Here is a 26,299-nt window from a genome sequence, read left to right as displayed (position 1 = left end):
GTGTGCTCAACACTCATAATGTCGACAAATGCGGAATCATTGCATGTATACAGGATTGCGTGGGGCTTTATTCCACCTACAGCTTCTTGCAATCATGCCACTTTTGCTTACTAATGAGGCAGAGTACACAGTCAGCTTTGCTCTCCAAGGGGGAAAAAAGCTGGAGTGATTGCCTGAGCACAGTATGAAATGATCTCTATGTCGTTACATTTCTAATGGGATCAGAAACTAGGATAGAACTTATTGCTAATAGTCTTTTTAATACTGGTAGTTATTTATTTACTGTCACTTTTTAAATTATATTATCCCATACCTTCATTCACATACCTTCAGTTCACAACTGTATTATAAGTGCAGGTGATTTATGATTAATAGAAATACTGAATTCATAGAGAAAGAAATGCTGTGCTGGTACCGTTCAGCCTCATGCTATCAAAATACTATCTATAATTTTACTCTTCAAATACCACCATAACTATCAAAACCAAAACTCACACGGCATAGTTTATCCACAAAGCTACATCCCTGTGAAGTTAAAGATAATGCTTTGGCCAACACCTTTCCCTTCCATAACATTTTATGGGTGTGATTCACAGCTGTGGCTCTAAGATCACTCTCCCGAACTGCAATTAATGTCCACTCAACCTTTTAGTTATTTAATTGAATCCATTTCAATGACAAAATACTCTAGTTATGTTCAACTGTGCCAATAATTAGATCAATCCATGTAAGTACTGTATCTTATTATTGTTAGAAACTATGTGGACACGAGCTTACATGCAAATGAGGGTTTGCCATATTTTAGTCTCGTCTCTACATATCTCTGTGAGCTCAGGAAGTGCGTGACCACATTATGTGCTCGCACCTGGCCGTGGTATAAGATGCAGTGAGCTCCAAATGGCTCTTGGACCGCGGACTTCACTTCTTCATATCTCTCTTTCATCAATGCCAGCTACAGCAAACAAGACCACATGGGCTCAGTAGCTGCAGCATTCTTATGCCAGTCACTACAGGCAAACATCCAATCACTTCAGCCAAACAAAGCTTAGCAATGCTAATTGTTATGAAGACACAAATATGCAGAGGTCAGTAAATGCTGCTCGGTTATAGTCACTTGGATGACACACTTTGCCATATTGTGCCCTTTAGCAAGGCATTTAATTGCTCAGGAAAGTGGCTAAATGCTGAAAAGTGATTTGATTGAAATGTGTTTTCAAGTCGCACACCTCCCCTCTTTTCCTCTCTCTTTATCTCCCTCCACTTTCTTTGTGTCCGCCACTATAAACCCTTCCCAGATTGCTTGCGCCGTCTTCGCCGCCCTGCTCCACTTCTTCTTCCTGGCAGCGTTCACGTGGATGTTCCTGGAAGGCGTGCAGCTCTACATCATGCTGGTAGAGGTGTTCGAGAGTGAGCATTCACGCAGACGCTACTTCTACCTGGTGGGCTATGGAGTTCCTGCGCTGATTGTGGCCGTCTCTGCTGCGGTGGACTACCGCAGTTACGGGACTGACCGAGTGTGAGTACATGTGGAGCTAGCTTTTGAGCACACGCAGCTTCACAGTGTGTCTGAATGCTGCAGAAGAATTGACTTAACCTTTCTGCATGTAATACTCAAAAGATCACATGAAGGTACCTTTTTCAGATGGACAAGTCTTCTCCTAAAGTGTCCACATAACCAGCAGATCTTTGTGGGGAAATTTTGATATTAAAGGATAATTCCACCAATTTACATCCCTTTACTATTTACTTTACAGTAGTAAAGACTACTCTCAAGTCTGAGATAATGAGAACCCAAGAAAATAACCCTTGAAGACTGCTTTTTGGGTGTTTCCAGATAGGGAACACAATGTAAGTCATTGCATTATGAGAAGTGAAGGATCCAGTTTTTTTGGAGACAAGACAAACCTTTTTGAAAATGAAATGCAAGATGATTGAGTTCTCTTTAAATACTCTGGAGGGAATGTTGCATCAGATATGTACGTGTGAACACCACACTAAAGGAACTGTGAAATTATACAGTGATTTGAATGAGACTTAGTATAGACTTTTTTTGTTTCAGCTTATATTCTGCCTGCCTGTATAATACGCTACAAAGGATTTTAAAGGAAGGTGATTTTGTTTTTCGTTTGCAATACTCTACTGACTGAGATACAGGTACACCTACCAATTTCACCCATTATTGTCACTAAAATCAACAGTTAAATTTGTCAAACATGGTAACGTTGACATAGATACCAAATAAAGCAACATATTCTTAATACATAGTTAGAAAAATAATCTAGACACAAGGGATCTGCTGGGGTTACGTGGGGAAACTATGAGGCCAATAAACAAATAGGCTTTCCTTGCCTAACTCCACCATTCTGTGTGTATCAACACAGAAAGCTTCAACTTGACAACTGTTTGTGTTCGTTTGAGGGGCTTTAACATTATTGCAACTATTGCTCATCATCACCTTTTAATGAAGCAGAGCAGTTACCCAAGCTGCGTACATTTTACCACCGCTGACTGGCATTGTTTTGACAGTGAAAAATGCTAACTTAAGGAGATGGTGTTGCTGGATGAATGTCAGGTTATTGTAGTTAATGTCTTCGGCATTTCAGGATGCACAAAATTACAGCACAGGGATGGAGGGATTCAGAGGAGGGGAAGGAGGGAGAGTAAGTGTGAACGGGGAGATGGAGAGTGAAACGGACAGAAAGAGACAGGAGAGTAACAAAAAGATGTGGAGTGACAGACTTTTTGTGTTTCCCACAGAAGCTACATAAGATATAATTTCCCAGCCATCTTCTGTGAAATGGAAAGTGGTCTATAAAACATTATAATGCCAAGTAGAGGATTGGCCTCCATTCCTCTCTGTTAATCTCAAACCCATCTGAAAATAATGAAGACCAGCATCAGCAGTTTGCTTCCGAGATGTTTATCATATAGGGCACACACACACATTGCCACACACAACGCAACTGGTAGACACTGCATTTGTAGATTGGCGAAGCCATAGTTCTTGGTGATGGATGAGGTGATAGCTGCCACCGCCTGAGCCTTGGCATCATGTGAATAATTAAAGCCTGCCACCGGTGGAACAATTATATGCAGCCATTGAAGGATGAGAGAAGGGACAAGGCATGACACGTGGTGAATAGCAGAAGGTGGGGGAGGGCACACAGTCCTCCTGTAAATTGATTTGGGGGCCCTAGCAGCGCTATCATGAATGATCTCACTTTGAGCAGAAATATCCAACAAGTTGCTGTCAAAAGTGACCTCGGTTTAGTAGATGTCCCGGTGACATATAATAACTGAGCACATGAAAAAGGCCGCCGCAGCCTGAAGGTCAGCAAGCATGTGAAGTCACCTGTTCAAAGTCTGAGATCAAAAAGGAACCTCTGATCCCAGCAAAGTTGGATTTCCATTCAATTACTCTCAGTGATTACTCTAATTATGCCCTTGAGCAAGGCATTTTACTGTTCTCAAGCCCAGCTTAGGCACTTAGTGGTCAGCAAAACAACGATGTAATCCTGTGTAATTCCTCCAGTTTAATGGAGGTAATACATCAAACCACCTGTAAAGGAGGTAGAATTGCCTTTTTCTTTCATTAATGTAGTAAAGCACCACTAGTGGTCCAAAACTTCACAGGGTGCCTTTAATCAATGTGACCAAACGGGGGTCATACTCTGAGGCAAAAGATGCGTCAAAAAAGGAATGTTTAACGTTGCTTCACTCAACTCAGTTGGTCATGAGCTCAGCATCACACCAAACTCTTTTGCAAAGATGCCTTTGCAGATTAAGCTGCTTCGGCTCAAAGGACAACCTGTGTCAGATACCTGCAGACTGGCAGCACAAAGGCTGTTTGCTTTAACTGCCACACGTTTGCGTTATTTACTGTTTTGTCACTAAAGGAATAGTGCACAAAGTAGGGAGGCCAGGAGGCTAGATAAAACGCTCCAAAACCCAAGCACAGCAGTGACACAAATGAAGATCGGAAGGTAGTTGGCACAGAAAAAAAAAAAAAAATGAAAGCTGCTAGCTCCCACCGCCTCCATGTCTTTAAATCTTTCTATGATCTGAAGAAGAAGAAGGCAAAAACAAACAAAAGCTTCAGCATAATTTATAGCAGCAATGTTTGGAACAGGTGCTTTGATGAGCTGCCAGAGTTCTATGCACGTTATACATCTTTTGTTTGCGCTTCCTCACTACTTTATGCATCCATATGTGTTTTTCTGTGTTGCCTTTTCTCATCCATTGATATCAGTGGGGGAGACATATCAAGTCCCAGTAACAACAAAGAGACAATTGTTTTTTGTTTTTTTTTTACATTTTTGTCCTGTCACGTCTTGTGCAGTATTATCTCTTGTTTGTCAGTGAGTTCTTTGGTGACGAAAAGGGAAACATGCACAAACCTGTCCACCATAGTTTAGGTTTTCAGTCTGAATTTTCAATTTGTTGGCTGTATTGCTGTAAATACTGGAGATGCCTCATTTTGCTTTTCCTCCCAGAGAATGTGACCAAAATAGCATTCATCATATCATGGCTCATTGTATTTTGCTTTGTTTTGCTATCACATTGTGTCTACAGTATCAGAATAGGTTTTATCGGAAAATGGCACCTACTTTTCTCCAAAAAGACCATTTTAAAGCCATGTGCCATATTTTTGACACATATAATTTTTTCGTCCATTTTGTCATTTGTCCACAGTCACTGTCTAGAGCCCAGTTATGTGTTCCTGTAAAGTCCCCCATACACTTTAATTTGCCTTAAAATGCCACTGAATTGCAGTTAATTCTCTGCCACTTCCATTTTCCCTTTCTGTCAGCCTGAACGACAACGTGGCTGTATGAACTGTAATTTTCCAGTGGCCAAAAATGGAGGCGCCTATCTGCTGCAGCAGCGGAGATTAAAAGATTAATAATTCAACCATAGGTCATAAATCTTTTTTTTTTTTTGGAAGGGGGGCATTTCAAAAGAATACTGGCACCTTCCACCAGCCCTGTTGCTTCTGATCTGTATTTAGTTTTAGTCTGCAGAGAGGAACTGACCATCTGTAATGTTTTCATATGAAGCGTGAGGTCAGGAGAGCACCTTATTTAATTATTGACCTAATTATAGCGGCCCTGCAGTGTCATCACATGAGAGCATGAACATGTAAGACATTTTGTTTAGTGCTTTAAGGACTGTGTGTGGTCATGTCTGGCAGGGTCAAGGTCAGCTGATTCCTTTGGAGTGATACGGTTAGGATTCAATTGAGAACTAATTGAATCATCCATAAATTATCATATATAATGGTAATTTCATACCTTCAACCCAACAAATTGAAACTGAATGGAACTAAAGTCTGGCCATTCTCAGCATGTAGGGTACATCATTTGCAGTTTTCGCTTTATCCATCCCTGTTTTTTTCTTTACCTTTAATAATGCACCTGTTTGGCTTATGAAAGCCCATCATTGTTGCTATCATTGACACTAAAAGCCCCCTTTCCTCCATATTCTTACTGGTGGTCATAATTCTTAAAGCCCCTTGCGGCGATCTCTGTTCTGAAGTGCCTATTCCTCTGTGTCACTCCAGCTTCCCGCTTGATGTATATCCTCTGAGTAGGAGTATAAAGCTGTAACCTCAAATCTTTCTCTCCCCCACCCTCCCCTCCTCACTTTCTCCACTCATATTCACCATCCTCTCTCTTACTTCATATCCCCCACTCCTCTCGCTCTATCTGTTTCATTGCAGTTGCTGGCTTCGCCTGGACACCTACTTCATTTGGAGTTTCATAGGACCAGCAACCTTGATAATTATGGTAAGCGTGACACTCCCCAACCCCCACCCCCCTTTCCTCATTAACCCTACTTAGCCTGCGGGTCGTCGCTTAAATGGTCCACCGAGATCCCTTTTTCCAGCTCCTATCCTCCCTCTTTTTCCCTGCCCTGTTGAGCATATATGCCACCGCCGGGCACGGAGCCGTCCAGAAAAACGAATGAGGGGTGTAGAGAATATATTGCAGTTTGTCACCCCGCTGCAGTCACCGGCTGAGACAATTTTTGGGGGATGGAGCGGGGAGTTGAAGACAGAGAGACGGAGAGAGGGAGAGAGTGAACTCTGCTCAGTATGCAGTGTTGGAGTAATCCGCACTGCGATTATGATTGATTTTGTTCCCGTTCCAACTCGTACTCCACTACCTTTTTCCATCTTCTCCTCACAGGCACACAGACAGCAAGATACACAAGCATTATATAAAGAGGACACACACACACACACACACACACATTTATTGTGCCTTTCCCAACTAGGACAGCCCTCATTTTCTTTACAAAAAAAAAGCACATTTATTGATCCAACTCCTTTAAATCTGGTGTCAGCCTGGTGTTAATCTAAGTATTAAAGCTGATGCCAAGCTGTAAATATCACCGTGGCATAAGAGATGCGCTCCTGATTTCCCATGACACCAATCAGCCATCATAATAAATATTCAGAATCAGTAAATCAACCTTGCTGTGAAGTTGTTACACACACAACTTAAAAAAACAAAACAAAATTCTTGTCCCAGAGGATCCAAAATGTGGAATTCCAACAAATCTCAACTCTCACTGCCCAGTCGCTAAATCCAAACAGGCATAATGTACTTTCACGCTCCAGTTTGGCGTAATCATTCACAAAGCATCTCTGTGCATCTCATGACTCACTCTTTTCTCTCTTAGATTTACTAACAAGAATATCTATGTTTGAAATAAGGCTAGAGCTCACACCCAATTCTGTCTCAGTTTGAAATTTGGGAGAAGATGCATCATAAGCCGTTAAAAATGGCAACGTTCTTTTTTTTTTTTTATCACTCACCTCATTTTAGTGGGATGTTTGTTACCTGTAAACTAGAAGCGCGGAAGCGAAAGTTTTCTAATTGCTGTTATTTTTAGTCATGCCACGACCAAATGTGACCCTTTCTTTGTGATTTCTGACTCACAAAGAAAAAGAAAATAATGAGATAGATCAGAGTAACTAATTTATTTATTTATTTATGAATGTATTTATGTATGTATTTATTTTTGATAACCAGCTGTCAAACACAAGGCAATTTGGTCTTTTTCTCACCAATTAGAATGTGTTTGGCAAAAATTGTTGCCAAAGTTCAACTCACTGAGATGTGCTTTACTTAAGTTTTGTGTACGATTTTAAGTCTTATTTCACTGTTGTTGTTTTTTAATAAGAAATCTGGTAGAAGACAGAGTTCTCCAGGAACACTTGCACAGAACAGGGAGTTGAATTGTGTCCTATTTTATGGCAAATAGGCCACATCAAATTATATTCCACCCATTAAAGGCTTGTAATATAGCAGGGAGCATGATGTCATAAATGTTGAAAGTTCTTCAAGCATTTTACAAAAATTACAACCAATCTCAGGTATTTCTTTTTTCTAGATGTAGAAACTGTAAAAGAAAACAAATACAGCAGCAGTGACAGTTATTCCCTGTGGTTGCTGCTAAGTGTGAATATGATGAGACAAGTATGAATAAGTCAGACGGAAAGGCTTCCTCATGCAAGTATGCAGCTGCCTTGTCTCACCGTTCCCTGTTTAGTATGTTGTACCACCATAGAGGTTTCATAGGATTTTGCGCTCTGTTTGGCAAAGTGGGAAACCAAGTCTGGCTGCAGCGTTTCAGCTTTGTGTTACAAAGTGCTCTGATTTAAAATGAATGGAACTGAAAGAGGAAACATTCAAGCTTTATTCCTCTCCCTCTCTGTCTCCCTCTCTCCCTGTTTCTGTTCCCACCTCTGTGAATCTCTGTCTGTCTCTCAGCTCAATGTGATCTTCCTGGGCATTGCTCTCTACAAGATGTTCCATCACACGGCCATCTTGAAACCAGACTCCGGTTGCCTGGACAACATCAAGTAAGAGCACTCGAATCACCCAGATATCCATTAAAGTTGTCCAGAAATAGCGTTCCAAGGAACGTTTTGTTAAAGATGGCAAGAATGCTTCAATTCTGAGTTGTGTCTAATATGACTCAGTTTGACTTGACTTTCCTCCTGTCGCCCTCAGTTTAATGAACCCCCCGGTTAAAGAGCCATGTTTTGGATGGTATTCTGTATTCAAGCCGCTGTTCCCGAGCAATTCACTTTGTCTTGCCTACCCCTTTGATATTTTGAAACCTCATTAAAAGCACTTAAGGTTGTGAACACCCAACCCAAGGGTCCGGGAGTCTGAGCCTGCAAGGTAAGCACCTCCCATTACGCTGAAAGGTTGTGTCAGGCAGGGTTAAAATCAAACAGGTATTCTGTTACGTCTCCATCATTATCTGAAGAACCCTGTTGTCTGCAAGGGAGAAAAGGCCAGGAGACAATCTGACAGAGCTGACCTGGTGTTATCTTGGTGTCAACATGCTGCTGATGAATATTCATATCGTGTGTGTTTTCGCGTGCGTTTGATTCTGTTTATCTGCCTATGCCTGGCTGTTTCAGATAGTACAAGAGCTTAAGGGACAATAACGACTATACAACACTAACATACAAACTTTCTTTGGTTTGCAAGGAAAAGTTTAAAATGCATTTATTGCACGGGTGAAATTCATTTCAGTTTTGCTAAGCTAATCGAAGTTTCAGCTTATAAAAGGTTTCTATTAAAGTTACAGATAAAATAGCTTTACTTTGGTTAAGATGTCTGGGAGTGCAGTTTGGTTGTGTACATTCATTAAAAATACATGTAGCCCTGTGTAATAACGAAAAACAAGATTCTTCTGTTTTAAATTACGCCAAACAAGTGGCTTTGAATGTTTTAGCTTATTTATCTTGGTATGCATCACAAACAATGCATTTTTACGTTAAAGTATTCATGTGATCTGTTATTGTTATAAAAATATTGAATACTGCAGCGTTACGTACTAAAGCATTACATTTTACATCATTATGTCTTTTGCAGTGTTTGGAAACAGAGTACCATCATCAGTCTATTAACCTCTTAAGACTTAGCTTCATAGACTGGTTCAGCTCCACTTTCAAAGCTTCATCCAAAAGTCTGGCTAGATGGGGAAAAAATATGCTTTTACCCTGTAGAATGACACAGCATTTTTTTAGTCATTGTCTTTTGACGTAATCTCCAGCTACCTGGTGTCAGGGCAGACTCGTTGTACAGACGGTGTAAAGTTGTTTTGCTGCCTGTTTGCTATGATGGATAAGGGTCTCAGCTCTGTTTTTGCTTTCTGCCTCGCTTTTTTGGAAGCCACTCTGGACACATTAGTCTACTTTATGGCCGGCGTTCTGGCTGTTTTTTTTTGGTGCATCACATCATTGGCTGCGTCTCAGCGCAGTGGCCCTGTCTGCCCTGCTCCTCTCAGCACAGCGATACACACATAAAAAAACAATCTTCCTGCAAGCATGATATAGGCTGCTTTAGCTGCGCCATGTCAGACCGTACTGTGCCGATGTGTTTTTCCATCACAAATTCACTGCAGGATGTTCCTGAGCCAAGCCAGGGTTTTTAAGTGCTGCTTGTGAGCGGGGCCAAAGTGTGGCTGTGCATTACAGTCACCTCAAGACAGCATGTAGTTGGAGGGTGACATTTAAAGATGTTCGGTTTTCACTACATTGTCACTTTCTGACAAACACCAAAGTTGCTGTATTTTGAAGTGTTGTCATCCTCCTGTGAACTGAGGTAACGCAGTCGCCAGTTGCATCAGCTCCTCCTGCGTTCAAACGTACCCTTATTATAATATTAGTGTCTTTATGCATCAGTGAATTAAATTGGTTGCACCACACAAAACTATACTATATTCTAAACTATATTTTTCATCATTTATGCATATGTATATGAAACAAAGACCTAGAATACTGAATGATTGACAGTTAAGTTTAACTTACTTTTGCCTCCCTTTAAACTTTAAACTAAAATGTATTTTGGACCTATTTGATTTTGGCGTGGAACAAAGAAAATGGGAAACAGCGGTATGCACTTTGCAGCAATGACAGAACTCCAACAGTGTTATGGCTAGAGATTGTGTAACAGGCGAGTCTCAGATGCTCGTGCTTGTTTACACGCAAGCATGTATGCACAAACTAATGCACAGCCCCAATCTCAAACATCCATCATAAATTACACAAGCGGTTCAAACGCTGGCAGAAATACAGCCAGACCACCTGCAGCCCCTTGATTGGCTCTCTACCTTATACGCCAAAGCTTGGTGTCGAAATAGATTTCTTAGCAGAGCACTTTGATACAGCTCCAGACCACGAATGGACCAGAACAGTAGGTACATTGGCCAAAGCACTGATCCAAATATACTGTAGGCAGTACTCATTTAAAAGCTTATTCTGGTATAAAAATACAGCTACTTTTGTAATGTGTTTATTCATTTTCAAAGTTTACAATTACTCCATTGTTTCTGCCAACTACTGTATAACTGGTCAGTGCTTTCCAGGTCCATTCATGCGTGCCACCCATCTTTGGTACCGCATGATACATGGTGTAGTTTGTTCTGCAGCAAAATATTGACTGCTGGAGTTCTCAGTGTTGTATGATTTATTACACTGGTCTCCCATAATGTAGCAAACAACTGACCGCCTGACCCCGAGCCTTACTGACTTCGTAACAGTCTGCAATACTTCAAATGACCGTTGGACAAATGGTATGAAGCTGCGCCGCTTTTGTCAGCCCTCATTCATCTGACACAGTTTTTAAGTCAAGACCCATTACTCAACACAGAGTGCACAAACACATTCAGACTGGCTTCAGTATTGCCGACTAAACGATACTGCTCAGCCAAACATATCCTGTCATAGCCATTAACGAGTGCGTCTGTTTCATCATAAACAAGTAGTGAGAGGTAAGTATGATGAAAAAATGAAGTCTGTCAGTTTCTGACATGCATTGAAATACAGTTTATTTGATCCTTGTGTTTTCTTCAACACTTGAAAATATCAAAGCGAGTTGTGCGTTTGTCCAATTTGCTGTGGCATCAATGCATCCCCAATTAATATAACTGAGACAAACAAAATGGCCTCTTAACATCACGTTTTCAGTTTCATTATTGCAAGCTTTTCTTCAAGTAATCAAGGTGAACTGGTTTGATGACTGATGCCACGGGTTAATTAAGTCAATTTAGCTTAGTTTAATGAGGTGTGTCTTCTTTTGTCTTATCTTTCTGCCATTTGGTTCCTCTTTATGGTTTGATGTCACATTTTCTGTTCAGATTTCATCATGCTGCCTTGTTTTAATATGAATGTTTCATCTCTCTTTCGCTGTGTATTTCTTTCTCCCTCCTGCTTTTCTTCCTTTGATTAGCACCCACATCCTGCCTTTTTACTTTATGTTGTGTTTATCTTTAACATCTTTCTGTTTCTCATCTTCCATTTTTTCCCCCTCTTTATTTTAGCTACCGTTATTATGATGGATGTGTTATTGTAGAATGGCACTGGTAAGATGCAACGTTTCTCAGCAGAGGGTGTAGAATAGAATTGATATTGTGTTTGACGTGTTTTTTTCCCCCTCCTCGCCCTGTAATGGAGACAGTGGCTGCCACTGCCCTGTGAATCATGGATTACAACATGACTTTTGCACCATTGTGACCTTAAATACCAAACTTGCTTCAGAATGTGGCCTATTTAAACCACTATTTTTTTTTTTAGAAAGGTGTGAATTATGGCTTGCATAACTTCTTTCCCATGCGGATAAGAAACATCAAATGAAATATGCTAATGAGGATGATGTCATAGATAAAATCATCTCTGCCAACATCCAAAACTTTGTGTTATTGATGTCTTAAACACTTTGAAATGATTAGCATTTTAAGCACACCTTTGGCTGAATAATTAACACCCTACCAGCATTTCCTCTTTCCCTCTCAGAAACAGCCTATGAAATGACTTTATACAGATTTAAAACAGCTTAAATTGACCAATTGCAGTCTCATTCTTGAATGATCTGTGACATTGCAATGAATGGCACCTCAGCAAATTAAGTCATTTCGAAGGAAATTGTTGGTAATTTGAAGCCACAGTCTGACGTAGTTCTCTGCTTAAAATTGCTTATTTTTGGCATGTCTTCTCAACAATTTGCACAGTAGAGCGTCTCTCACTTCTTGTGCTTGCAAAACCCAGAAGTGCTCTGCTGCAGCCCTCAGGAATGGATAGTACATCTGTATATTGCACAACAATTCAGATCGGTCGATGGTTTTGTGACAGGCACAGTTGGGTTAAGTTACTTGATTAGAGCACACATTTAAATAGAATTATTCCTAAATGACATTATACTAAATACTACGCATTACATAAACAATGTTGAAGTTAATGATGCCAGAAATATTAGCTGAGAGATTTTTAACTGTTATTGTATTAATACGGTAGCTTTCAGTCATGCAACAGCCCAGACAGGCAGAAACTCAACTGAAATGCACCCTCTTCATTTGTAAGTGAGCTGTTATGCTTTTCAGTGACTGTTATGCAGTCTCAGAAGTTTTGCCTCAAGGCTCCTTCCATGCAGCTCTCAAATTCATCCCCACATTTATCTGATAACTCCAGAAGAAGATAAGCCATGTGCGATATGAGTCGTAGCCTCTTCATATCCTGTGCTTTTGGATGCATTTCTTATGACCTCTTTCATCTCTATCATCCACCATTCTTCGAACAAAACCGCCACTAGTTAGAGGACAATATTTAATTCTCTTTGTGCCCACTGCTTGTGTTTCTGTGTCCATTCCGGGGGCAATCACCTTGATGAAGTACCGCTCCCACCAGGTCATTAAGACAGCCCTGGGAAAATTATGTTTAATGGTTGCCCTGGTGAATTCATAAATCATTTATTTTGCCGCACACCTGGCCCATTTATAACAGCTTAAATGCGAAGGTCTGCCAGCATTTATGAGGGGAGCTAGATACTTCTGTGAACTGAGATAATTATGACTATCGCCTGTAAATCACAGACAAACCCTTTCCCAAAATGGGAAAGGTCTGGCCTTGATGTTTGGATGCGGATGCTGTGAATGTAGCTTTAATCTCCCTGCCAAAATAAGCCATCTTCCTTCTTGGTGTATTGTTTCCCGTTCCATGTCTAAATTTGCACATTGTATTTATGGCCACACATTTTGGATTACACCTCTCCATCTCTTTATGTGATTTGATTTATTTGTGCCTGTTTTCTTTTTGTTGTTTCGTTCTTGTCATATTGCGCAGCTATCAGGATTATGAACCTGAGATCAAGTAAGACAAAATTGGAAGGGTCCTTTTCCCATAATGCCATCTTTCATTTACTCCTTCATATGAACAAATCCGCACCCAAATCCATCTAGCTGCCTCCCTGAGTCATTAACGTGATTTATCGTGGACTACTCAGTCATGTTGAAGGCCGCATTAGAGTGCACACAGCACTCCTGTCTTAGATATACATAGCCTGCAGATGTGACAAGCAAGATTAGTCTTAAATGGCACCTGTATTTCCACAGTGCACTCTGTAGAAATATTAGTACTGTAATGCAGATACAACACTGACATTTGCACTGCTGGTAGTCTTTTTTTCTATCTGCATCCAATCTGTATAAGCACATAATGGCACTCATTTCTTGATTCAGAAGTATAGGGCAGAAGTTCTTAACCTGGAAGAATTCTTAGCTCAGGGGGCAGTTCTGCACCAGTGCTTGAAGCCTATTTGAAGAGGAGTAATGTAGCTCAAGTAATTATAATAAACAACAACAGAAACGCATAACTGCCCCTTTCAGATGCCTTTAAACTTTTTTTAATTAACTCAAAGCGAAGATCTTCATGCATGCAGGCTGTTGTGGATGACAGGTGCTGGCACGAATCAGACATCAATCTCAACTCGGTCTCGCCTAACGCACCACACAGGGAGTCACCAAAATACCAAAAGGGTCCAGGTGGAGAAAAAAAAATGCCACTACTCTCCGCAGTGTGCCTGCATGAAGATGGAGCCCTTCATTCTTAATAGACTCTGCGTTCTCAAGGGCATTTGTCTCAGTTCAACCTTTCAGCTTGAGTATGAATTTACAAGACACTTATTCCAACCCTCAGGCAATAGAGTCCAACAGTTAATGCACACATGTAAATAGTTTTCCAATGAAAATGCCATATTTGTTACCGACTTATACAGACTTCCATTATCGTATATATGAATCTGCGGCTTTATCTCATCTATGGCTTGTCAAATAGTGAGCGGCATGGCTTGAAAGACTGCAAAGAAGAGATGGAGAAAGTATTTAATATGAGACAGAATTAGAAAATGAAAATTAATTGTCATTTCTCACCACTTTCTTTTCCCTCCTCATTTGTTTTGTGCCTTCTGTCCCTGTCATTGGAAAACCTTAGTTTTTAACGGTGGAGTAGATGATTTCTTTTGGATATTTTTTATCCACTGGTAGCACATATTACAGCTAGCTGTTGCTTTTAAATCTGCCATACCTCCATTAATTCCCACAACATATTGTATTGGTGCAATTTACTCTGCTTCTTGTAACTCCAGAGCCAGTTTGAATATAATAGTGTTCTGTCAAATGGTTTGTGAGACGGCTTTTTGTTTCTGTTTTCAGATCATGGGTGATTGGAGCCATCGCCTTGCTCTGTCTGCTGGGCCTGACCTGGGCCTTTGGCCTGATGTATGTCAACGAGAGCACGGTGGTCATGGCCTACCTGTTCACCATCTTCAACTCCCTGCAGGGAATGTTCATCTTCATCTTCCACTGTGTGCTGCAGAAGAAGGTATGGACTCATTCTTAAGATGCACTGTGGGGACTTCACACTTTGATGTACGACATCAGTTGACTGCACATACCACTGACTCCATTTCATGCTTCAGCAAATGTGCCAGAAAAGCATCTCCAAATGTGGCAAGTATTAAATGCCCTGAGGTCGTTAGCCTTGGATTTGGTCTAATTGTTAACTCGTATGTGCTTGTGTGTGTACTTTTGTTTCACACAGGTGCGGAAGGAGTATGGAAAATGCCTGCGCACTCACTGCTGCAGTGGCAAAAGTGTGGACAGCTCCATTGGCTCTGGGAAAGGCACCGCCTCTCGTGCTCCAGGACGTTACCCCACAGGGTCACAGGTGGCGGGACACTTTTCATGCTCCTCTTTCTTTTCTTTCTCTACATTCTTGATTTACTGCAATTCGCAATATCTTCTTTAGCAAACCAGGACTTATTAACACATTTGTTTTTGGATTACCACTGAATTCTACCTTTAGGCGTTCCTAGATAATAATCAGTAACATTACACAGATGCACACGGGTGATTGTTAGGTATGCTTAATAGGTTCTTAAGGAAGCACAGCGTATGTCCTCGTTTGGGATTGAAAGCAGTAAAATGTCGTGCATGTTGAGCCAAACATTTTCTAATTACATAATGTCAGTCCGCAATTTGCCGGAGCAGGATGCACGCTGATTCTGTGCCGCTGACTAAAATACTGGCTGGAGCTTTGTCAGGCATTGTGCATGAATGCAGATTTGATTGTCTCAACCAAAACATGTATATTCTGTGTGTAAGTGGTAAAACTCCTTGTAAAGTAAATTGTTGATGGACTACTCCCACATTGACATGAAGTATAGGATGAATTTCCATGATGCACGATAATTGAACATCATGTCCATATTCTAAAGAGTGTGATTTCCTTCCAGTGTTCAATTATAAATATTCCTTAGAGTGAAGCATGCATTGGCAACCCACGATACAAGCTGGGTTCTGCATACAGATCAAAGTGTTTAATTATACACAGTGCGGTGACAAGATGGCTCTAACCTCACGCTCCGTCATTCTATATGAGCGAGACAGGAATGGAAACACTCTGAAAGACATGGCTTTAATTGATAACTCCAAGGAAGAAAAAGCAGTGTCATTTTCAACCCATCTGTGTCTCCAGTGCAGGGGACAGGATGACACACAATATGCTAATGAGATCAGCTGTGACACTGTATGTTGCTGTAAATATATATGAGCTGCGTCACCTGTGGTTGACACAGAAGTGCCCTGAAGCAACATACCCGTCTGACCTGTGCGGTATTGATACTCTGCGTGGGCGTTTTTCACTTTATTTATGACGTGATGATTAAGCTTTTATGAATAAAAACAAGTTAATGGTCTGAATGTCATCCTTTAATGGAGAATTTCAGGAAGCGATTACGTGAGGTGCTTTGGCAGTTGCTCCAAATCTAGTTAATGGCGATGGCAGTGGCAGTGACTTAATTAAGCTGAAACCTGTCTCAGACGTTTGAAGGCAATCACAGAAAAACAATTCTTAAAAGCATTTCTTCATTGCTTGACTTTACTCTTAAACCTGTCATTTTTAGCTCGGACCCTGGTTTTATGCTCCCTATCGCATTCATATACAGTAAACTGGAATTCTTTTATTTTCACCATCACCAAACTTATTATATATTAATCCTGAAATCCTTTGCCAAGCCCCTCTGGCACAGAACCTAGTCAGCTCTCTGGTTGGATATCCAGACCCTTAGCTTGTGCAACAGCCCATGGGACTCTATCATAATTAACCAGGATGAACCCTCTTGGATTGAGCCTTTGCAACCCGAGACACTGATTCGGAGAGCTTGACTGATGACTTTATTATTGACTTCACCTATCCCAGTACTAATGCTCATCTTTAATTGGAGGTTACTTATCCCCACTGCTGACATGTTTCATGGTTTAAATACCAGATTAAAAAGCTGACAGTCTTTTCTTCCTTCATAGCTCAGCCTTTATTGTGTTGCAAAGTAGGTGAGCTTTCGCTTGAGGAAGAATACTTGCATTAAAACGTGAGAAATATACTAATATCGCTGTTTATTTCATTGAACCTGTCTACCCGTGTGCAGAATTGTACTTTTCAGCTGTATTACTGACAGGGTTCAGAGTGAGAATTTTGACGTGTTTTGACATGCTTGTTTGTTTGTGCAGAGCCGGATCCGTCGAATGTGGAATGACACAGTCAGAAAACAGTCCGAGTCCTCTTTCATGACCGGCGACATCAACAGCTCTGCGTCACTCAACAGAGGTACTTGGTCCTGCATCAAATATTTACTTGAATGACTCTTCTACCGGTGTTCACCTCCAGCTTCATGACTAATATAAGACTTTTTCCACAAAAGCTTCACAATTTCTTGAATCATGGTTATAATAAGTTTCCACATGGCGTGGCACAAGGCCTTTAGAGTATCCCAATTCTTTTTCTTTACAAGTAAAGCTTTTTAATATGAACCTTGACATAACAGTCAAGTCAAGGCAAAACAGCCAATTCACAAAAGATTGAGTTTCTCTCAAGATATTCAAAATTCCAAAGGCATATTTTTCTACTCCATCAATTATATCCAAGTACAGTTTTTAATTTCATGAGAAATGAAACACATTGAAACTAATGTCTATAGCCTTGTAACGCTCAAATATCTAGGCGCGTTTCTTAACGCGCTTGCCTGGATGAAGGAGAACGTGATTGTGAATACAAGACATTGATTGGAAGGATGGAATCTTTATTTGGTGTCACACTGCTGCAGAAAAATGCTCTGATATTTTGAAGCATCAACAAGCATTTCTACTATGTAGTAAGTTAAAGAAGAACACAAAAAGGATTCGATTGAATTGAATCTAAGCAATAAAAAAAATCTAGTAAATATGATACTGATGCATCGTGCTTATGATCAAATCGTTTTGTTGCATTTGATAAGGGTGATTAAATTAAGTCTTTATTTTTTCTCTTTCTCTGTCAAGTAATGCAACATCATGTCATCTAACTACAAAAACCTTCAAACTAAAATGGGGCATACTCTCTGGAAAAGCACTGAATATTTTTTACCATAATGCATTTGACAGCAGTGCAGTGAATAGAGTTAACTTGGGAGTCCCTCAGGTTATACAGAAAGTAGATACCAGACTACATCTGACATCAAGCAGCAAATACCGCCCTAGCTGGCATTCCTCCCGAACACTCTCCCCACTCATCGCATCTCTTGATGGAGGGCTCGAGTTCCACACTGCTCACGCTCTAAATTCGCTCTGGGCGCCTGCTCGCGAAGACACTAATGCATAGTTACAATGATGGATTAATGTTCGACACTGGGAGGAAGTGTCAAGATCTCAATAATTAGGCACTCAGCTTAGCACAATCAGCAGACACAGCCTTTATCCATTGTGGAGAGGCTGAGCTCGGGCTGGAGGTGGAGTGCTAGGTTGGGACGAGAAGAAAAGTCCACATGGATCTTCCATAAAGGCAAAAGGCGGAGATTTATTAAGTCTGAGAGTTAAGAATTATTAACGTAGTTTTATACCCCTGGCATCTTACCAGGCGGGATTTGATACAGACAACACGAGAAGCGCGTTCTGCCGTCATAAGTATCATGAGGAACAGATGCAAATAGAATTCCACTTATCCGTGGCCGCTCCCGTGTTGTCATTAAGGAATTATGTATTGTGGAGAGAATATTTCTTGCTGATTTGTCCTTTCCATTCCTCCCCCTTCTCCCTCTCAGCCCCCCCCCCCCCCCCGTACCTGAGAGCGAGCTCGCAGCTGACAGACCTGCTGGGCTCTTCGTGAGAGCGGAGTCATGCAATCATCTTGATAGTGTTGCATGTTCAATTTATCCCAGCATTCAGGATTATTGCACCATACAATCAGTGTGGTTTTGAAAATTGTCCAATTTATCAAACACAGACACAATAAGTGGGGGATCTGTCATTGGGAGAATTCAAAAGGGGCCAGTGCTCATGGAATGCACTGTAATTAGGGCAAGCAGCAACAGCAACAACAAATTACTCTTCTTTTCTTCTTTTTTTTTAAAGCAAAACAACATTCTGATTTCCAAGCAAAATCATACAACGTTTAATTAATATGAAACTCAAACAGAAAAGTAGAATAATGCTGAAAGATTAGCCTATTTCAGCGAGTCTTCCAAGATATAAAGTACTTCTGCAATTAGAATGCTGTCAGAAACTATAAGACTAACTTTTTGAAAAGATGGGGGGAGTCACAAGGTAATATAAAAGGTCTTTCACCATTGGCATGACAGATTCAGAGCATTGAAAAGAACAGTACACCGTGCCAGAGGATCTAATTGCTGTGTACCACCTCAGATAAATGATGTTTACCCACTCTGGCGTAGAGCATACTGGAAGCACATGCATGTTTCGCCCTCATAAGTCTTGAAATTGGCTGCTTTAAAAATAATAGCATCATATCTTTTTGACAGGGAGGCGAAAAAAAAAATCTTGTAAACAGGAAATGAATGCAAGTCACAAATATTTTCAGCATACTTGATATTCTGCATAATGTATTCAAACACTTGAAAATAAATTATTTTTATCAACTGCAAAGAAAAACAAACATCAGGGAATCTGCTCCATTCATGTTTAAGATTGCAGCCTTCAAATCTGCAGCTAATCACAGGGCTCAGACTGTGAAGGTTGCTTTGGTGTGGTAGTATGTGGTTGGGAAACTGATGAGTCATTCGGGCAAGATCCTGGCAGCAAGTATCTGAGGACGCGCATTGCATAAATAGAAAATGAGCCTCTGTTCTTGTTTGTGTGAAGGAGGAGAGGCTGGAGCAAAGTAATGACAATCTTGACTAAAGACAGGACATGTCACTTCATTCAGTGGTTATTTCAGCAATGGCACAAAAGAGAATCAGACAAATGTGGACTTTGCCCTTTGGAGAAAAGGAAATATTACACCACTTCAGCTCATGAGATTGGCAATGCCACAAGCAATAATAAGTATGTATGTGGCCGAGCGCCGGCCCCCCTCACTACTCGTTCTGTTAGTGCGCCTGTCAAGCTTTCCATTCTTGCACTGCACATATGCAGTTTACAAAGATAATGGTGGCAGATTTACTGCCAGTGGTTACTACAGCCCCAAGAACACAGCTTCATCATATGGAGAAGTCCAAAGTTTGACAGGCCTGCCGTTCTCAGTTACCATCGTTATTGGTGCAGTTCTAGGAAGGTGTGTAGCGAACTGTCAGTTACAAGAATTTGGAGCGCTTCTTCTTTGGTTTATATCTTCAGCCTCAAAGACCTAACAGCTGTTTGATTATTGTGTTCTGTCCTGTTTGAGGTCTAAAGGTGTAACATGTTTTCAAGTACATGTGTTTAGTTGGCCATGTCAGTGCTTCTTTGTAATTTATGTCTGTAAACACGAGTGCACTGCCTGAATGTGGAGCACAAAAACAGGCCCAACACTAATGGCCGGCATTAACAATACAATTAACACGCTTTCCATCGGTCCCATTAGCCATGTCAGTTCAGCTCTGCCACTTTCATGTAGTAAAACCCCTCACATTAATGATCATGTGATCATTTGGATGTTAATGGCTGTCATTGCTCAGCTGCATCTGCCCAACTGATATGTATGTTCTCTCTCTTTCTCTCTGTCTATATCTCAATTTATCTACCCACCTACCTTTTTCTGTCTCACTCTGTCTCTTTCTGGCTGCTCCAGGGGCTATGGCTAACCATCTTATACCTAATGCACTCCTACGTCCTCATGGCACTAACAATCCCTATAATACATTGCTTGGGGAATCGGCAGTCTATAACAACCCTCTGGGCATGTACAACACACAAGGTGTGCTAGCTTCTTTTCATTCTTTAACATTGTGGCTAGGGCGGTGTTTTTTCATGCCTGGTCCTGGAGAAACTGTGAGGTTGCACATCTTTGCTCCTGCCCAGGAACAGAAAACAACTTTATGATTGGAAAGTTAAAAGTAATGGACTTGCACAAAGCTGAAATGCCAGCTTTGTTTCACCCTTGAGGGTTTTTACAGGACTTTGATTAAAAAACACTGCTCTAGATGTTGTGTGTTAGCATTGAATCTATTGCTTTGTCGCAAAAATCCTTCAGGTTCATTTTGCTGTGGGATTTTTCAATGGAGGTGTATTTTGGCTTCACGTCAGGGCCTGCAGTTCAGCTGCAGAATTCACACTCAGATGTGGCTGTTTGGCCGGCATAGAGATTGTAAAGATCAAGAATAGCTGCCCTCAGTGAGCCACATACACCCCCAGTCATTTATTTTAAATGTGCTCTAATGTTGTCAGTGAAGCTTGTGTGCCATGTCTCCTGTCTCTGTTTTTAGTTTTAGCGTTTCTTTGTTTTAGATGCTGCTCTTGAATTGTCAAACATTGTTGTTTGGGATAAATGACATTGAAATTTAAAATCTTTATTTCATAGATGGGAATAGTCACAAGGTAATAGAAAAGTATAACATCAATATTAATATACCCATGAATACAATTCCCGGCTTCAAGGCATTCGGATTTCCACGTCCTTCCATAGAACTTAGCAAAAACTAAATTTCCCCTTTTTTTTAACTTTTAATTGTAATTATTTGTAATTCATATGTTTAAAATGTGGATCATTAAATGTAAATTAAATCTGCACATTAGATCAATATATTGGTCTTTGACTATAACATCAATGCAAATCTCAGACCGGAGTATTACACTGGGATCAGTCTGACTTCTCTGTGCAAAGCTACCGTTATTTAATTCCATCTCTCAGCAGTCAATCTGAGGTTGCTGTAACTTCTTGAGTCTGTAAAACTGAGAAACTCGTGTAAAACTGAGATAAAAACTCAGAGAGAGCTTTGATCAGTGGATAATTTATGTAAGCAATACAAGTACTGCATTGGAGCTCGTGACAGAGAGCTATATTTCACTTTCATTGCCATAGATGTACAGAAAAATATCTGTAAAGATGAAAATGCTAATGCATCAAAAGATTTACCTGTGCATTTGACGTCAAGTACCATTGCCATGTTTTACCCCAAGGACCCTGCAAAGTACCAGCAAAGTGTCTTTTCTTTCTATATTTGTTAAGAGATATGTTGTGGTTCTTGCTATGAGTGCGCAAAATTTGCATGGTGACATAAAACAATTGCATTCCAGAAGCATTTTCTTGATGCGCCATCAGCATACTGTATGTGCACATTTCTCTTCAACCTGTCACTGTTAAGCTTATTGTGTTTTCTTTTCTTCTTTCCTTTCCCTCATGCTGTCCCTAAAAGAGCCCTACAGAGAGACAAGTATGGGAGTCAAACTAAACATTGCTTATCAAATGTAATTGACTTTGGCTTTACTTTCTTTTCACTCAGTGTTGACAAAGGGGTTATGAAAAAAAAAAATCTTTCCCTTTGGAAGTAATAGCATTCTTTTATGACAAAGCCCCTCACCATTTCAAATAGACCTGTAGAAATCACTTTAAATCACAGCCGCTGCTTACTGTAGTTTGCACCACTTGATATATAAAAAAATAAATAAAAAAATTTCACACATTTTCTGCTTCTTACAGACAAATATCCACTGGCCTATTTGTTATCCTTCTCTTGACTAAGCTAATCCAATTATAATCAACATTCAGACTCACCTCAACATTTCATAAGGCACATCAATATAAATTGATCTGTATTCTTTCCAGTGAATATTGAACATCCACGCTTTTGTTCATGCGCTTAGTTTTGATCTTTGATCGGGCTAATACGCTTTTTGAAGGTCTCAGAAAGGAGTCTTGTCAAATTTTGAAGAGGTCAGAACATGCGGATGGCCTTGTCTGAGGTAGTTTGAGTTATTGCCAAACATTTGCTTTGATGTTGATAACATGAACTTGGTCATCCTGATAAAATATGAAATCTACACGTTCATGCAACAGAGAGAACAGAAAGTCTCCTTCCTTCCAGTGAGGAGTGATTCTGAGATATTTTAACAAATTCATGTTTGGAGAGATGACTAGTTGTGTTCACGCAGACAAAACGGTTTTGCAATGTTCCACTGCAAAGCTCATATGGGACAATATGGCTGGGGTCCAAATTTACAGCTGGTGCTCTGGTTTGTGTTCAAGTGTTAAAAGCATGGCTATGATTTATCTCTTTGTTTGCTTGAATTTAGTGCATGAGCTTTGTGCTTTTGTGCTGTGCTTGAGCTTTGTGTCGTCGTGTGTCGCACATATATCTGTGTTCTCATCACTGCCATAGAATAACTTGCAAGATGTAATGAAAAATGAAATTGGGCTTTAGAAAATGTTTTTGTGTAACAAGGTAAGTGTGTATGATGTTCATATTTGCAGCATATCGGCTTTTAAATATCGTGCTTCATGTTTTACCGTGTTCAAAATACTGTAGGATCTTAATTTCCACAAAGTGCACTTTATAGCATTAAGGGTGACATTACAGGCTCCAGTGCGTAAGGGTCAGGGATATTTCAGAATAAAAGGGCTACTCTATTTGATGGTTGTAATTTGTGTTTGTTAAAATGGCTGACATTTAGCTGTGGCAATTACATCCCATCAGATTTCACCCTACTCATTCGCCCACTCTACCCCCCAACCCAACCCATGTTTGTCATTCCAGAGGGAATCCTGAACAATGCCCGGGATACAAGTGTCATGGATACTCTACCACTGAATGGTAACCATGGCAACAGCTACAGCATTGCCAGCGCTGAGTACATGAGTGACTGCGTACAGATCATTGACCGGGGCTATAACCACAAGGAGACCACCCTGGAAAAGAAGATCCTGAAAGAGCTCACCTCCAATTATATTCCCTCCTACCTCAACAATTCCCACGAGCGCTCAACTGAGCAGAACCGGAACCTAATGAATAAGCTGGTCAATAATGTTAGCAACGGTGGCAAGGACAGCGGCTACGGGATGGGCTTGGGAGTGGGGATGGGCATGAATGTCGCGCTGAGCCTGGATGACCACTCCACTTTTGGTCCACACCACGATGAAGGCCTGGGCCTGGAGCTAATTCGCGAGGAGTCTAATGCCCCGCTGTTGCCTCAAAGACCACCCCCGTCGCTGCAGGCGGTGGACAACCTTCACAATCACCTCCACCAACCGGTGCCGCCACCCCTCCCACTGCCCCACCATCCCTTCTCGTCCGCCACCACCTCCTCCTCGTCTCGGAGGAGGATCCCCCAGGAGAACAGCGAAAGCTTCTTTCCCTTACTTACTAACGAGCACACCGAGAATGAGGGCTCATCACCCAGCCACAACCACCAGAGAGACTCCCTGTATACCAGCATGCCCATGCTGTCCGGCCTGCCCGACGTGTCTGCAGAATCTACTGACGGGTCCAAGGACGGCGGGGACACCAAGAGCCCAGAGGCCAGCTCAGACGACGTTTACTACAAGAGCATGCCCAACTTAGGCTCGCGTAACCACCTCCATCAGCTGCACTCCTACTACCAGCTAGGGCGGGGCAGCAGCGATGGCTTCATCGTGCCCCCAAACAAAGAGGATCTATCTCCAGAAGAGGCCCATCAGGAGCCTTCGCACCTGGTCACCAGCCTATAGGCCCAACACCTTCGCACCTCTCCAGTGTTCCTCTTATTACCGTAGTCCTTCTCTCTTCCCCATGTCCCCTTGTTCCATCAGTCGTTGGCAGTGGTAGCCTTTCTTTTTATTCTGTGTCCCGAAGACTGAAGGGGAGCAAATAACTGTACTCTCGCTGATACTGACCACAAACAGGCTAATAATTGCTACGTGTGGGGGATAATATGTGACTATATTTGGTTAGACCTTGCGGGAATCTGTCGTTGTTGTGTTTCCCCCCTCAAACCCTGTGTGGTTTGGCGTGTTTTGTCTCAGTGTGAAAAGAGACAATTACCCACACAGGATTTTTAGGTCTCAGAGATATAGTCTGACAGTCAAAAGGAACTGCGTAGCCCCAAACTATACAAGTCTAAACTATAGACTTCACCAGAATAAATGGGAAATTTAAAAAAAAGGACTATTTTATTATACTTCTGTATCTACATTGACTTTTTGAAAGATTTTCTTCCTCTTTGGTGAGTTGCAGCACATTTTGTTTGCTGAAGTGTCCCTTCAATGAAAAAAAGACAAAAAAAAAAACACATTTTGAACAATTACCACAAAGGAATTATTGATCGTATGCTTTCAAGCATAGCTGTTCTTTTTTTTTTTTAATTTACTGTAATAACAGTTGTTAAAAGAGGGAGAAAAAACTAATAAGAGAATTATGAGATATTTCTATGTAACTGTACAGATAACTAGCATTGCACATAATAGTATGCTTTTTTTGTTCCGAGCAAACCGTTTGTCTCTGTAAATGTAGTGGTTAGGAGCAATTTTGTTCTGTTGTGCTGGCCTTTCTGGGTTTCTGGTACCAGTCTGTTTTTTGTTTTCCTATTTTATCACTTTCCAAGAAGTGACCATCTGAATAGAAACAAAATAACACAAAAAATATCACAACAAAACACTTATCGTGCAGGCATTCTTGTGCAACATGTTCACCATTGTTTTCAGGTCTGTTTTCTGTTTCCATTGGATTTCTCTTTCCTTTCTTTTTACTGCGTAAATGGCAGAGCTCTGATTCACAGATCGTCGCGGAGACAGAAAAAGTCCAAGTTAATCATGAGGTGTCCCTCAGAAGGGTTCACAGTGCATTCTGCATCTCTATCGGCATTCAGAAAACACTTGTGCTTCTCAGAAGGAGAACAAATTGACCATTGATGAGCACTAGGCGCTTGTACAAAAAAAAAGGAAGATGGTTGTTTTACTTATTAAAGAAAGAGCTTTTGGAGTGAGAAAAACTGGAAGTGGTTTTCTTTTCTTCTTCGAGGAGAAAATATATTTATTTATTTGTTTAAATAAACAGTAATAAAACGGAGGTTGGAAGTAAGTTTAGTGGCACAGATAAGTTTTTATTATGGGCTATAATTATGGCTTCTTATTTATTCCGTTTTGTAATGGTTTCCAAGTTGAATGACCTCATAACTAATATTTGTTGTAACAGTGAAACTTGTTTGCCAACAAATAAATTACTGATTAAGATTTATCACATAGCTATGGCAAAAGTTCTGGTGTTTTGTCTGGGTCTTGGAACACTTTTATATGGATAACGGTGAGACGGACCTCCAAACGATTGACTGATCAATTCTTTTTTTTAAATATCAGTTAATACCCCTCATTAGCCCTCTGTCCCTTTTAGTGCCAAATACATTTTGGCCCAGCAACAGTGGATGTGCTCTGTATGCTCTGGTCTGCTTTACATAGAAGCAGTGATTTCATAAGCTGTAATAAATATTTCAGTATCATTGCTGGTGTAACCAATGAGTTCTTTCCAGATATTGTGTGTTTCACATGAGTTTGATAAGCAAAGCAGGAGACATTAAAGTCACGTGGAACATTCATCTTGGCAGAAGACATGAAAAGAGGTAAGTACGCTCTGTCCTACAAAGTAACTTTTCAATCACACAATTATATCGCTTCATGTCGTAGCAAGTGAAAGAGAAGCCCGTAAATAGAGAAAAAATGCTATTATATGACTTGTTTGACTTTAAAGCTGCCTTAATGAAAATTTTTAGAATCACAATGTATCAAATAACT

General features: G+C 40.7%; 1 protein-coding gene across 3 annotated transcripts in view; it reads left to right on the top strand.

Moving 5' to 3' along the window:
• LOC139222593 (adhesion G protein-coupled receptor L3-like) overlaps positions 1 to 25,978 on the top strand; it is a 141,957-nt gene extending 115,979 nt beyond the window's left edge. For 2 of the 3 annotated variants that reach the window (XM_070854397.1, XM_070854396.1), the window contains 7 exons: positions 1,296 to 1,516; positions 5,720 to 5,786; positions 7,779 to 7,870; positions 14,509 to 14,677; positions 14,897 to 15,022; positions 16,864 to 16,960; positions 23,295 to 25,978. In XM_070854397.1, the coding sequence (XP_070710498.1) occupies positions 1,296 to 1,516; positions 5,720 to 5,786; positions 7,779 to 7,870; positions 14,509 to 14,677; positions 14,897 to 15,022; positions 16,864 to 16,960; positions 23,295 to 24,244 (1,722 nt within the window). In that variant the 3' untranslated portion in view covers positions 24,245 to 25,978. Of the gene's footprint in view, positions 1 to 1,295; positions 1,517 to 5,719; positions 5,787 to 7,778; positions 7,871 to 14,508; positions 14,678 to 14,896; positions 15,023 to 16,863; positions 16,961 to 20,392; positions 20,519 to 23,294 lie in introns of all 3 variants that reach the window. The other variant, XM_070854394.1, reaches the window with a different exon arrangement.
• The last annotated feature ends 321 nt before the right edge of the window (positions 25,979 to 26,299 follow it).

Source organism: Pempheris klunzingeri, chromosome 23 (genome assembly GCF_042242105.1).
Source record: "Pempheris klunzingeri isolate RE-2024b chromosome 23, fPemKlu1.hap1, whole genome shotgun sequence".
Classification (NCBI taxonomy): domain Eukaryota; kingdom Metazoa; phylum Chordata; class Actinopteri; order Acropomatiformes; family Pempheridae; genus Pempheris; species Pempheris klunzingeri.
Note: the sequence above shows the minus strand (reverse complement) of the source record. Positions and strands in the feature narration are given on the sequence as shown.